The sequence below is a fragment of the Rana temporaria genome, chromosome 5, assembly GCF_905171775.1.
Source record: "Rana temporaria chromosome 5, aRanTem1.1, whole genome shotgun sequence".
Taxonomy (NCBI): domain Eukaryota; kingdom Metazoa; phylum Chordata; class Amphibia; order Anura; family Ranidae; genus Rana; species Rana temporaria.
The window spans coordinates 418,184,823-418,198,800 of record NC_053493.1 but is presented as its reverse complement, the minus strand read 5'-3'; the positions used below and the strand labels follow the sequence as shown (position 1 = coordinate 418,198,800).

The following is a 13,978-nucleotide window of genomic DNA, read 5'->3' as shown; positions in this document are numbered from 1 at the left end:
GATGGGGCACCCCTAATGGGAGAATTATGCTGAATGGAGCTGCACATGACACTATTATTGAAGTGTTATGCCGCGTACACACCATAACTTTATGTGATGGAAAAAAAACGACACTTTCTGTGAAGTAAAAAATTACGTTTTTGAAACTTCACTTTTCAAAGACGAAGTTGCCTACACACCATCGTTTTCTCACAATGATCTTGCAAAGTGAGGTTACGTTCCACCACGTTTTACCATTGAAGCTCGCTTCATAAGTAGCTTCTGGGCATGCGTGGATGAAAAAACGTCTTAGAAAACGACGTTTTTTGCTACACACGGTCAATTTCTGTGAAGTAAAAAGTGCACTTTTGAAAAACGACACATAAAATTGAAGCATGCTTCAATTTTTTTTGGTCGTTTTTTACAAGACATAAAATGACGTTTTCCCCCACACACAGTCAATTAAAGTGACGTTTTTAAAAACGTCATTTTTTTTCATCACATAAAGTGATGGTGTGTACGCGGCATAAGAGGCAGATTCCTTTAGCTATAGGAACCCAACAATAAAAATGATAACTAAAATATGGAAAACGGTTAAAAAACAGATGGGATATATTGGGGTTCCTGAGTATACCCCTTTGTGGAATAATACCAATCTGCAGGAAATCCTTCAGATAAGAAAGGTTGGGGAATGGGAAATACATGGTATTAAAAGGCTGAGACAATTGTATAAGGGTGATAGCTATAGGAAATTTCTGGATCTGAGAGTGGAATTTAATATACCGCAACACTCATTCTTTACTTATCTACAGGTAGGGCATGCCCTTGAAGCCCAACATAGGACACAAACCCTAGAGTGGAATAAAATGCCCCTCTTCCAAAATTTGCTTAAGTTAGGCCCAACTAAGGGCCTTATATACATATCCTTAAATGGACAGATAAGCAAAAAGGTCAACACAGGGTATAACCTCCTTAAAGTAAGAGAGAGATGGGAAGAAGATATAGGGGAGATAACACAGGAGCAGTGGAGGAGAATCCTAGAGATGGGACTGAAGGTTTCAGTTTCACCCCCGCAGAAAGTCTCCCACCTGATGTTGATAAATAAATAGAGCGTATTATACGCCCAAGCGGCTGTTCAAGTATGGAAGAAGACTAGAAGATAAATGTCCTAGATGCCAGGGGTCTGGAGACCTAATACTCATGGTGTGGTGTTGCCCAAAGCTGTTTCGGTACTGGGAGGGAGTGCTTAATATCTTAAGTGACAGATTTGGAACACCTGTGGAGATGGACGCCACACTATGTGTATTGGGGTACAGGAAAGAACGGGAGGAGAAGAAGAGCACTACAGTTGTAATATTGAGATGTCTTTTTCAAGCCAGAAAATGAATAGCAATGAGATGGCAGGCGACAACGCCCCCGGCAGTAAGGTAATGGATCAGGGTAATAAATGAGACAACCCTGGACTACTGAGTGGGCAGGCTTGACCTCTGGCCAGAGCTTGCACAATTTGCAAAGGAACTGTTGGCTTGCCCCTCGTTGAGCGCAGCAGGGGGCCGATAAGGGCCCTCGCCTAGCTCACAACAGTGTTGACTACCTCACATTTCTAAAAATGAATGAGACATGGATCTCGAAGGAATTTAACACATGTGACCAGTAGACCATGTTTGATTCAAATTCCTCATGACAGGCCACAAATATCCGCCACCATCCAAAACAATTCATGGTCCCTGTCTTAGGTAAATACAGCGGCATAAAAGGTCTTTTATGTCCGTTGAATGCCAAATTTTTGGGGCCTACACTTATTTATCCTGTAAATGCCTAATGTACCCAGGATTGCAGGAGCACGCACCCCCTGCCAGGAGGGCCACGAGGTGGTGGGACGACAGACCAAGGATCGATGACCCCGGTCCAATGGCTAATTTTTGGGGCCTGTAATGGCCGACACTTACTTCTGTATCCGGTGAATGCCTAATGTACCACCAACCACAGAATACAAAGTTGTTTGCTGTCAGGTGAACGCCTGTGGCCGTGGGATAATTTTTGGGGCCTGTAATGGCCGGCACTTACTTCTGAGTGAGTGAATAACTTATATAGCGCTACAAATGCGAACTGAATCGCCTCAAGGCGCTTGGTATTAATTTCCTTCAATTTAGCCTTCAGAAAAGATGGGTCTTGAGTTTTTTCCTAAAGGCCTGGTGATTCTCTTCCATTCGGATATTAGTTGGTAATGCGTTCCACAATCGAGGTCCTTGGACTGCAAATCTTCGTTCTCCTTTGGTCTTGTAGCGGGTCTTAGGGATTTGTAGTAGATTTTGGTCAGTGGATCAAAGAACGCGATTGGGGTTGTGGTATTTTATTTTCTCGCATAAATATTGGGGGGGGCGGTTCCTTGTACACATTTGTGCGTCAGGCAGAGGGCCTTGAATGTGACTCGGTCCTTTACGGCCAGCCAATGGAGGGACCTCAGGGAGGGAGTAATTGATTCCCAGGTTTTTTTTCCTGTTATCAGTCGTGCCGCCGTGTTCTGGACGACTTGTAGATGGGCAATCTGGTATTTTGGGAGACCGAGGTAAAGGGAGTTAGCATAGTCGAGCCTGGAGTTGATTATTGTTCCCACCACTACTGCAGTGTCTTTTTCCGGGATGAAGAGTATTTGTAGCAGACGCAGAAGATGGTGAGATCCGCTGACTACTGACCCAATTTGTGCATCCATTGTCATGTTGGAGTCAAAAATGACTTCGAGACTTTTGACTTTGGTGCTAGGGGTAATGGTCTGTCCCAATATGGGCAGGGGTGTCCATGTCGTCCTAGCAAGTCTCTTTTTGTTTGCGTGGAGCAGAAGGAGTTCTGTTTTTGATCCATTGAGTTTAAGGTGACGCTTCTTCATCCAGTTGTCTATCAAAGTATAGGCATTTTTCTAGTCCAAGGTATTGGTCCTTTTTGTTGTTTATATGAAAGTATAGCTGAGTGTCGTCGGCATAGGAATGGTAGAGTAGATCCTGGTTACTGATAATTTTTGAGGAGTGGGCGAAGATAGATATTGAATAGCACGGGCGACAGGGGTGACCCTTGAGGGACTCCACATGTCAGAGTACGTGCTTCAGAAGTGAAGGGTCCTAGTTTCACTGTCTGGGATCGATTTTACAGGAATGATGAGATCCCGGGTAGATCGGAGTCTGCGACTCTAGCTAATTCTGTGAGCCGAGTCAGCAACATTTTGTGATCTACTGTGTCAAAGGCCGCACTAAGGTCCAGCAGTATCAGAAGACATGATTCTCCTTCATCTGCTGCTTCGAGAGCTGAATTGTTTCACAGATTTTTTCGATTTTATTGATGTACAAATCCGATAATTCATTGCAAAAATCTTGTGTTTCAAATTTAGGAGCCTCTAGGCAGGCTGGATTCATGGTTCGGGCGACTAAGTTGAAGAGTTGAAAAATTATCTTTTTTTGCTTTGAAGATTTCTTTGTGATTTTTCTTAGTGATTGATTTATAATTTGTGTGGTTTTCCATTGTTGGCTTTCTTCTCCAGGCGTCTTACGCTCTTCTGCGTTCTTGCTTCAATAATGTGAGAGCGTCATTGAACCAACCCGAGTTGTTTTTTCGGATGAGCGTTCTGCGCTTCGGAGCGATTTTGTCTGCAGTCTGTAGTAAGGCTTTGTTGATGGAGTTTAGTGTTTCCACTGCTGATTGATTTTGATTTATTGTTGTTATTTTATTTAATAATGTAGTTTTGAAGAGTTCCGAGTGGAGTTTCTTCTGGGATCTTGTCCAGTGTGTTGTTAACGGGTTTGTCGGTTTTTGGAAGACGGTGTTGTTGGTTATTTTGAAAATGATTGCATGGTGATCTGTCCAGGGTAAGGGTCTATTCTCCATTATGTTAACGTCCATATCCTGTTTGAAGATAAGATCGAAGGTGTGACCTGAAACATGCGTGGATGCACATATCAGTTGCTGCAGACCTAGTCCTTCCAATTGGTCAATGCAGGTCTTGGCAATGGGATCCTGTGAGGAATTAGGCCAGAGGTTGAAGTCTCCAAGTAGCAGGAGGTGTTTGGTATTCAAGGTGTATGTCGAGATAAATTCAGTCAGCGAAGTGGGGAGATGCGTCTTTGGTCCTGGCGGTCTATAGCACAGTAGTATGTGAACGGTCTCCTGGGGTGTTGTTTGGAGTTGCACAGTGAGCGTTTCCATGAATGGCAATGAACTCTGTAGGTTTGGTTTGGTGAGCGCGAGGTGAGACTTGTAGATCACTGCCAGGCCTCCTCCTCTTTACCCACTTCTGTTTTCGGTTAAGATACCATAATTCTCTGGCACAAGTTCTCCTAGGATGGTGTTACAATCCAATGTTAGCCAGCTTTCAGTGATGAAGAGGCAGTCTATGTTGTGTTGGGTGATGAAGTCGTGGATTTCCTGTCTATGCTTGACTGCAGATCTTGCGTTGATCAGGGCGCATAATAGATTTTGTAAATGAGCTGGTGCCTTCCTGTTTTGGATGGTCGATCGTCGATGGAACAATTGTTATTTCTATAGTATTTTTTGAATGGCGTCTGGTAATGTTGCGGCGGTATTCCTTAGGCCACAAATGTTTTTTGCTGAATATTTGATGTTAAGCACGATCCCCAAAACGCTGACAATGACGAGATGGTTAGCGGTGAAAAACATCCGGTTAGCGGTGACTAACTGATGAACAGTGCTGATGATGATGATCGGTGGCGGTACATTGGACCCCCAATCTAATCCTCCTGGTTGATCCAGAGGAAGGCGAAAAAACCCTGCAGAGCGAGGCCAATTTGCTGCAGCAAGGGAGAAAAACATTCCTTCCTGATCCCTCCGGAGGCGATCGGGTTAACCCTGGATCAACTAGCTATGGTAACGGTGCCTGGGTTCTTACCTGTTTGTAGATGGAAGTCGAGGCTGCTTGTTCAACTTGATGGGGCTGATGATCCTCTGATGTAGGTGCAGCAGGTGAGGGGTGGTAGTAGGGAGGAATAAAGGGGGGGTGGGGTAGGGGGAGCAGTTCTTAGGTGTAGCACTGTGGTTGGTACTTACCGGCCTGTCCTTCGGCCTTCAGGCTTCCCTGATGTGGGTGGCCTGAGTGGGGGGGGGGGTCCCTGCTGGTCGCTGGGTCAGTATGCTCTGAATCCAGTGGTGGTGGCTAAGGGGGGTGAGGCTGGGATGATCAAATTCTTTGGCAAGGTGTACCAAGATGGCCGCCGGAACGGTAGTAGGCCAGAGCCGTGGTCTTTCCTGCTGGGGGTGGAGGGCCGTCGGCTCAGGGGGGCTTTGGGGAAGGCTGGGGGTAGCTGCCGAGCCTGCTCAGGGCAGGGGGATGTCTGGAGGAAGCAGATTTACAGGGGTGAAGTGATGGATGGCCTGGTCGGCTCGCCGCTAGGCCGCAGCCGCGGCCTATCCTAAAAACGGCCACGGACAGTCGTGGGGAGCGGGGACCTACCTCTCTGTATGCTCCGGGGGCACTCCGGGAGAGCGGTGGCTGGCGGACCTGCGGGAGGAAGAGGTTGGAAAGGAAAGGTGGGAGGCTGGATGTATTAGGCCGCAGCCGCGTTCTGTCCTATATGGCCTGGGCTTACGTGTAAGCCACTCGGGTAGTGAAAGGTATCAGATTGTGGTTGAGGTGGCTGGGGTAGGCTGTTGTTTGAGTAGGGGAGGGCTGGGAGAAGGAACCGTGTCAGGTGGATCAAAGAACGGTAAATCCGAGGATGAAGCTGGATGCTGGATGCTGGAAAGCTGGGTGAATGCCTGCCTGGAGCTATAACATGCACGTCCTGCTTCCAGGGCCGTGCTGTCGTACTGAGCTCCTGTTGCTATCCTCAGGTTTCTTCTGTATCCAGTGAATGCCTAATGTACCACCAGCCACAGAATACAAAGCTATTTGCTGTCAGGTGAACACCTGTGGGCTAATTTTTGGGGCCTGTAATGGGTGACACTTACTTCTGTATCCGGTGAATGCCTAATGTACCACCAGCCACAGAATACAAAGTTGTTTGCTGTCAGGTGAACGCCTGTGGGCTAATTTTTGGGGCCTGTACTGGCCGGCACTTACTTCTGTATTTGGTAAATAGCTTAATATACCTCCAGCCACAGAATACTTTGGGCTAGATTCAGCAAGAATTTACGCCGGCGTATCTATAGATACGCCGCGTAAATTCAAAGCTGCACCGGCGTATCTTCTTTCTGTATTCAGAAAGCAAGATACGCCGAAATTATGCTAAGATCCGACTGGCGTAAGTCTCTTACGCCGTCGTATCTTAGGGTGCATATTTATGCTGGCCGCTAGGTGGCGCTGCCGTCGATTTCAGCGTAGAATATGCAAATGACCTGGATACGCCGATTCAGAAACGTACGTGCGCCCATCGTAAGTTAGGCTTTTTCCGGCGTAAGGTTGCTCCTGGGTCTATGAGGCGTACGCAATGTTAAGTATGGACGGCCTTCCCGCGTCAAATTTTTACGTCGTTTGCGTAAGTCGTTCGCGAATAGGGCTGTACGTAAGTTACGTTCACGTCTAAAGCATTGACGATTTGCAGCAGAATTTCGAGCATGCGCACTGGGATTCTTTTACGAATGGTGCATGCGCCGTTCGTAAAAAAATTAAAATACGTACAAATACACTAAATTTAAATAAAACACGCCCACTTCATCCAAATTTGAATTAGGCGGGCTTACGCCGGAGCACATACGTTACGCCGTCGTAACTTAGGGCTCAAGTTCTTTCAGAATACGGAACCTGCGCCCTAATTTACGGCGGCGTAACGTATCGGAGATACGTTACGACCGCACAAGATTATGCAGGGCTACCTGAATCTAGCCCAAAGTTGTTTGCTGTCAGGTGAACGCCTGTGGGCTAATTTTTGGGGCCTATAATGGCCGGCACTTACTTCTGTATCTGGTTTTTCGCTTAATACTTCTGGTAGGTCAGAGTCCATGTTGTGGGACTATTTGTGCACAGCTAGTAAGTATTTTGTGGCTGAAAATATGACCTGCAGGTTTTTAATGTTTGCCTGCCATTAAAGTCGATGGAGCCCGCGGCGAACTTGCGGTTCTCAAACATTTACGAAAGTTCGCGAACCGTCCCGTCAGATGTTCGTCCATCACTAGTCACAGAGAATCAAACATCAAATTACAAAAAATCTCTTCTGAATTATTTATTAATAAATGTATACAGATAGATGGACCGTCACCGAGATTTATTGCCATATTCTTTATATGATATGGGATGTATAATAAACTACAAAGATAATAAATATAAAAATGTTCTAAAATCTAAATAAATGAGATAATAACCCATCACCATGGCTCCTGTAAGGTGTCATTTTTATGCTCATCAGATTTTTTTCCAGCTTCTTCTTACTGACAGCTAGTACATTTCCTGACATGTGGAAGGTCCTCCCTGCACACACACACCTAGCAGCTAGACATTTGCACTGCCAAAAAAAGTGTTTGTTTTCATATCAAATGTTTTTCAGGTCATTCATTATGATCAAAATTTGTAAATTCAAAAATTCGTAAATTAGTAAATTCATAAATTCAAAAATTCTGAAATTCGAAAATCCGGAAATTCATAAATCTGGAAATTCAAAAATTTGGAAATTCATAAATGTGAAAATAAGAAATAATAACAAAATAACTAACTAATAATAACTAACTTTTCCCCATGTTGGACTAAGGGGAAGCATACTAAACTGGATCAAAGCCCTCTACCAGAACCCGACTGCACAGGTTAAAGTTAATGCCACCCTCTCTGAACCCATCAATATAAGAAATGGCACTCGCCAAGGATGTCCTCTGTCTCCCCTGCTTTTTATTATGTCACTAGAGCCACTTATTAGGACCATACACCTATCGCCTGACGTTAAAGGCTTAACGGTTGGAGACCGAGAATTAAAATTAGCTGCCTATGCCGACGACCTCCTATTTTTCGTCACCCAACCCCATATCTCCATGCCGAACCTAACTAAAATATTTAAAACATTTGGCTTTATCTCAAACTTTAAAATTAATCCAACCAAATCTGAGGCCCTCAACCTCCCCCTCCCCCCAGATAAATATGACTCACTTAAACAACATTTCAAATTTAAATGGGAAAAAGAATCCCTTAAATATCTAGGGGTTAAACTCACACCTAAGATAGACTCCCTGTACATAACTAACTTCATACTAGGGCTCAAGTCCTGCGGGAACATGTGGGAACATAGTTTCTGCACTTTTTTCACAGCAGGAACTCAGTTCCCTTTGCAGGACTAGAGCAGCCGAGAGCAGCCAAGCCGCTCGAGCCAATCCTTCACTAAGCAGCAATGCCCAGCTCGAGTCACTGTCAGGGGCAGGTGAACCTTAGTAATCCTTTATGTTACTGGCCGCTTCCTGTATATGGATTCATCGGGTAGTGTGCAGGTATTCCGTCACTTCCTCGATGCCGCAATGTCTCCTGGGAGCTTTTGTCCTTGTTCCCAGGAGACATTGCGGAGGTCTGCCGCAAGTTATCGCGGGATTTAGAAAGAACTTGCTTCTTTCTAAATCCCACGATAACTCGCGGCAGACCTCCGCAATGTCTCCTGGGAACAATGACAAAAGCTCCCAGGAGACATGCGGTTTAGTAATTTTGCATATGAGCGTATAATTTTTTTTTTTTTGGTGGGGGAGTGGATCTTGGGTGGGAGTTCCCACACTTTTTCCCCAGGTCTTGACCCCTGCTTCATACCCCTATTGAACTCAATCTCAGGAGACTTGAAGAGGTGGAACTCCAAATCATTCTCCTGGTTCGGCAGAGCCGCCATATTAAAAATGGTAGTGCTTGCAAGACTACTTTACTTCTTCAATGCTCTCCCAGTCCACATTCCGAACTCCTTCTTCACCAAACTCCAATCGGTTCAGAGGGGGTTTCTCTGGACAAATAAGAAATCTAGGATTTCAATGAAAATTCTTAAACTCCCCAAAAATAAAGGCGGTATCGGCTTGCCGGACTACAAAAAATACTATTTTGCATCTCACATTACAAGAGTAATCGACTGGCACTGCCATAGCCTCAATAAGGATTGGGTCCACCTAGAACTGAACTACTCCTCTCAATCTCTCCTTTACTATCCCTGGACCCTTCACTCTAAATCCTCAAAAAACTCCTCTAACCCGCTCATTGCTAACACACTCAAAGTTTGGCACAGGTTGGCCCAACCTCATAACTTGGCAACAATTCCAGGCTCTCTGACACCGATTGAAGATAACCCTGACTTCTTACCTGGTAAAAAGCAAAAATCTCTTCCGAGCCCTAGTCCCTCCAAAAAACTTTTAGCTACCCACTGTATATCAGGTAATTCAGTTAAGCCACTTGCAACCCTTAAAATCGAGTTTAGAGACTCCTCCCCAAAGCCCTGGTTCTACCTGCAAATCAAGGATTTCCTTGTAAATAGCAAACACAAATCGGCATATTTTCAAAGGTTATCACCCCTTGAAGACATATGCCATAGAAGATCTCCAATACTAAAGACAACTTCCTTAGCTTACACATGGCTGAATTCACATGACAGTAAAGAGAAATGGGAAGGAGACCTAGGTCAGCAGTTTACTGAACGCCAATGGGAAAGGGCATGCATATTCGCACACAAATGTTCGCTGAGCACCAAACACCAAGCAATTAAGAATGCCGCATCTAAACAAATGGAACGGAAATAATTATTAATAATAATAATAATAATAATAATCATAAAAAGGTTTTATTATTATTCTTATTGTTATTTTTTATTATTAATTTGTTGTGGCATTCGTTATTTCGGATAATTTGTAACTTTGGATAAATTCGTTAGTAATAGTTAAGTTGTTATTTAAAATTTTCGGGATTTTCTCATTTTTGTTCCTATTTTCGTATTTTCGGGGGTTTTCGGATTTCCGAAATTTGGGATTTTCGAATATTCAAATCTAAGAATATTCGGAAAAATTTGTTAAACAGATTTTCGTTACTTCGGATATTTTCTAATTTGTCGAAATGTGTTAAAAAACAAAATTGCACATGTCTACTATCGGCTTGCTTCCTATGTAGCACCCCCCCAGGTGTTCATCCTCTCTGACAGACATGATAGAAATGTTACAGAACCGGTATAAAAGTATACAGGAAATATGACAGAGCTAAAACAATCCATAACACACATCATAGGGAAGTGCGGTCAGTGGAAGTTACATTTGTATCTGCTGGTGGTCAGCGCTCCATGGGGAGGACACACTCCTTTCACATTGTCTCATATTCTGTGATCAATACCAGGAGTGTCTCTGTTCACCTGTGATTTACAGAACAACTCCCCCATGTTTTGGACATGAAGGCGTTAAGTAGTCCTAACACTTCCTAGAGTGACAACATTTCTTCTCTATAGATACATTGCAGAGAGTGAGAGTTGTCACCGTAGGACAGGGAGTATGTTCCTGGCAGGATTACCAAGTGAAATTAAAGGGAAAAATGTAAGGACTACACTGTATGAGATTTATGTGTTTGGATTTGGATAAATTTTAAGACTTCCATCAAATAGTTAACACTTAACCCTTTATCTTAATTTCCTTCTTTTAACCCCTGAAAACTAAATAAGCCCCAGAAAACTCTCATTCATATTACTGAGCACTGGAAGTGATCACCATACACTCCCCAATGCTGGGATCTGTTAGTGCCAAGAATTTGGTGTTGGGAACGAGATTCAGATTTCTGTATTGTCAGCAGATTCTGGGCAGATTTCCTGCTGTATTATAATTCCTCACAGTCCCCCTTCCCCAGATATAGTCACATGACCTTTCCCCAAACCTAACCCAGCATGGAGGGGCTCAGTGAAGGTGGTGGTGAAGGTGTGGAGGTGTCTGATCGGGTCACACAGATCATAAAAGAATATCTGCCCGGCCTCATAATTCAGAGAGATCCTGACTCTGTTACTGGAGAGATCGGGAGATATTCTGATCTCTTTACTGTTATGTATTACGAAATACTGATTATTATATTTGCAAAAACACCAGGACTTCTTATTATTTCCAATAGCTGACTTCTTTCCTCTCCTCTCTATACTGGGATAACACATCCCGACCATCCACCACTCTGATTTACTGACATCCACTTCCCAGTAATGTCGCCCCGAGGAAAATCTCCTGCTACTTAATACATTACTATAATCCTGAAATCTCTGCGGTGTTTTTGGACGATTCTGCTTTATATATGACCTGGATGCAGTTTTCATGTCATATGATATCTGTAGCTTATTATGAGCTGTGTTCACATCCAGTAATATGTCTGAAGCTTCCTGTATATTGAAGAATACATTTACCTCTTTTATCATCTCAGATAACCCTGTGTGTAATGTGTGTGAGATTCCAGACACATCCAGATCCCCTCCATCATGGAGGAGTCTATCATGTCTCTCTCTGTCCTCATTATCTCCCTCCTCAGTATCACACAAGACCCCTGTGTCTGATTCCTGTAGGACAGTCAGTGGGTCAGTCATGTTACACAGCTCCTCAATGTCCTCCATCTTCCTGGACAGATCCTCCTTCTTTATTTCCAGCTGATCAATCAAATCAGAAAATGAGAGGGAGATCCGCTCTTCCTGGCTGGAGATGTTCCTCCGGACTCTCTTCTCTAGGTCTTCCAGATGTCTCCTGAGCTCTTTGAACAGGGCAGTGACTCTCTCTCGTTCACCAGCTGCTCTTTCTTGTACTCTTCCCTTACGTTCATGCAGACTCCGGACTCTTTTCTCAATCTCCTTTCTTTTAGCAATCAGTTTCTGCAGAACATTTCTCAGTTTCTGTTTTTTATTCTCAGTAGCCTCATCCAAAGTCTCCACTTTGTGTCCCCGGTGTTCTCCGTCCAGCCTGCAGGACACACAGATACAGGCAGAGTCCTCAGTACAGTAATACTCCAGTATCTTCTTATGGATGGAACATTTTCTGTTCTCCATGGAAGTGGTGGGATCAGTTAGAACATGTTCTGGTGCCTTGCTGTGGACTCTCAGGTGATCATTACATAGAGAAGCTTCACACATCAGACAGGATTTAACAGCAGGTACAGGAGAGTGAATACATTGTATACAGAAGATTCCAGTCTCCTTCTTATCTGGCTGAGTAGATCGGAAAGTCTCCACTATGTTACGTAGTGTTATGTTCCTGTGCAGTACAGGCCGATCCCGGAACTCTTCTCTGCACTGAGGACAGGAATAACCTCCAGACCCCACCTGTGTGTTCAACACACGATCAATACAGACCCGGCAGTAGTTGTGTCCACATCTCAGGTTTACAGGATCTGTATAAATGCTCAGACAGATGGAACAGTCCAGCTCCTGTCTCAGATCAGAAGACGCCATCGCTGAAAAGCTGAAGGGCGTATCATAGTTCTATGTACAGGGTGGGGCTGTGTTGGTCTTGCAGCTTTTATCTGCTGTTTGTCCATAAAGTACGTACAAAGGTCATTCTTAAAGAATATGCCCAGCCAAACGTTTTTCCTTCGTTTTAAATACAATGGGGAAGGATGAGAACTCCTATCAAGTGTTTCCTGTTATCTGGGGTTCTGTTAAAGAAATAGAGCTAGAAATCCGAACCCCTGTAAACTGTTTTTATTTTGTTCCTGTTACATATTTTCTATCCTTTCCCAATGGTAGAACAAATAGACTAGAACCATTGTCAGCAGGACAGGAATTGGAGAAATCTCTCCAACAGTGTGCCAGATAGCAGCAAAAACCTTACTTCCATTTATATTCTACCGATTATACAAAAAACATTAAAAGATCTTTTAGCTTGACATACATTTTAAATAATTCCCTGTTCTTTTTTTTAAACTATAGTGACTTTTATATTCCATTTTCTTATATTTCGTCTTCACATTAAGTGAATAACCATTGACATGTTTATGTTTTTTTCTTTTCTGATGATCTGTTTTGGTGAAAATAGTTTGTAATATTTTGACGCCTGCAGCTTTTTGGTGTGTGCCCTTGCTTGCATTGTGTGAGAACCATGTGCCCAGGTTGTAGGTCAGCATCTGGAGGATCTGACTCTTGTTTAACTCAAGATTGATCTTTCAGAAACTACTGCACCTCCATCTGAAGACACTTACGAATTTGAATCCATGATTTTAGCATATGTCCCAGCTCTTCAGCAGGAACAATGACCCAAAGATTGGTGGGTCCCCTGGGGGAGAGCCAAACATTGTGGTATGGGGAGTGACCTATCGCCAAGTGTGATGTGTTATTGTACTTCCAGACCACAGTAATGAACCCATCTCTTCCATTCCTCGTGGGCTATGAAGCCCAAATCATGGAAACTCGTGATTCGTATCCTTAGAAGGATTCCCGATATGCCATCCAAGGGTATGTAGGAATAAGAGAGGCTCACATAGTGTAAAACCTTAATTTATTCGTATAAAAATAGGTGAAATGCACTTACATTCCATAAAATTTGCATAGCATGAAAAGCTGGCCAGCTTGAGGGAATACAGCCCGTATCCGGGTAGAAGGAAAACGCGGTGACGTCAGAACGCCGCCTCCCTACGTTTTGTCACGACAGGACTTGGTCACGGGATACAGGCGGCGCTCTGAATCACCGCGTAAATACAACAAACGACGGATGTAGCCTCGATGTGGTGAAACATACGATCGTACATCGGACATCTTAACTACTGGAAACCTCATTCCGTATAAAGGAAAGAGCATAGTCAAGTAAGGGCAACTGTAACAGGCATAGCACCGGTTACCAAAGAAAAGAAAAAAAGGAAAAACAACACTGACTCTGAGTCTGTACTGGCGGCGTCTCCCATAGTGTTAGATATTAATCTCACAACACTGAATGTCAATCACCCTACGTCAAAATGAGACTATAGAGGACAGACTACGCTGGCATTCAGAACCTAATGTCGTCGTTCTAAGACGAATAGGTTCATAACTCTGAATGGTTAAAAATAAATAATAAAAAAGCAGTCATAGTAGGAGAAAAAAATTATTAATTTTAATTAAGCCTAATATATAATCACATG

General features: G+C 43.7%; 1 protein-coding gene across 1 annotated transcript; it reads right to left on the bottom strand.

The window, feature by feature from the left end:
* Positions 1-9,865: 9,865 nt before the first annotated feature.
* Positions 9,866-12,332, bottom strand: LOC120941664 (E3 ubiquitin-protein ligase TRIM39-like). Its single transcript, XM_040355201.1, has one exon. The coding sequence runs from the start codon at positions 12,315-12,317 to the stop codon at positions 10,728-10,730; it is 1,590 nt and encodes a 529-aa protein (XP_040211135.1). The 5' UTR covers positions 12,318-12,332; the 3' UTR covers positions 9,866-10,727.
* Positions 12,333-13,978: the final 1,646 nt, after the last annotated feature.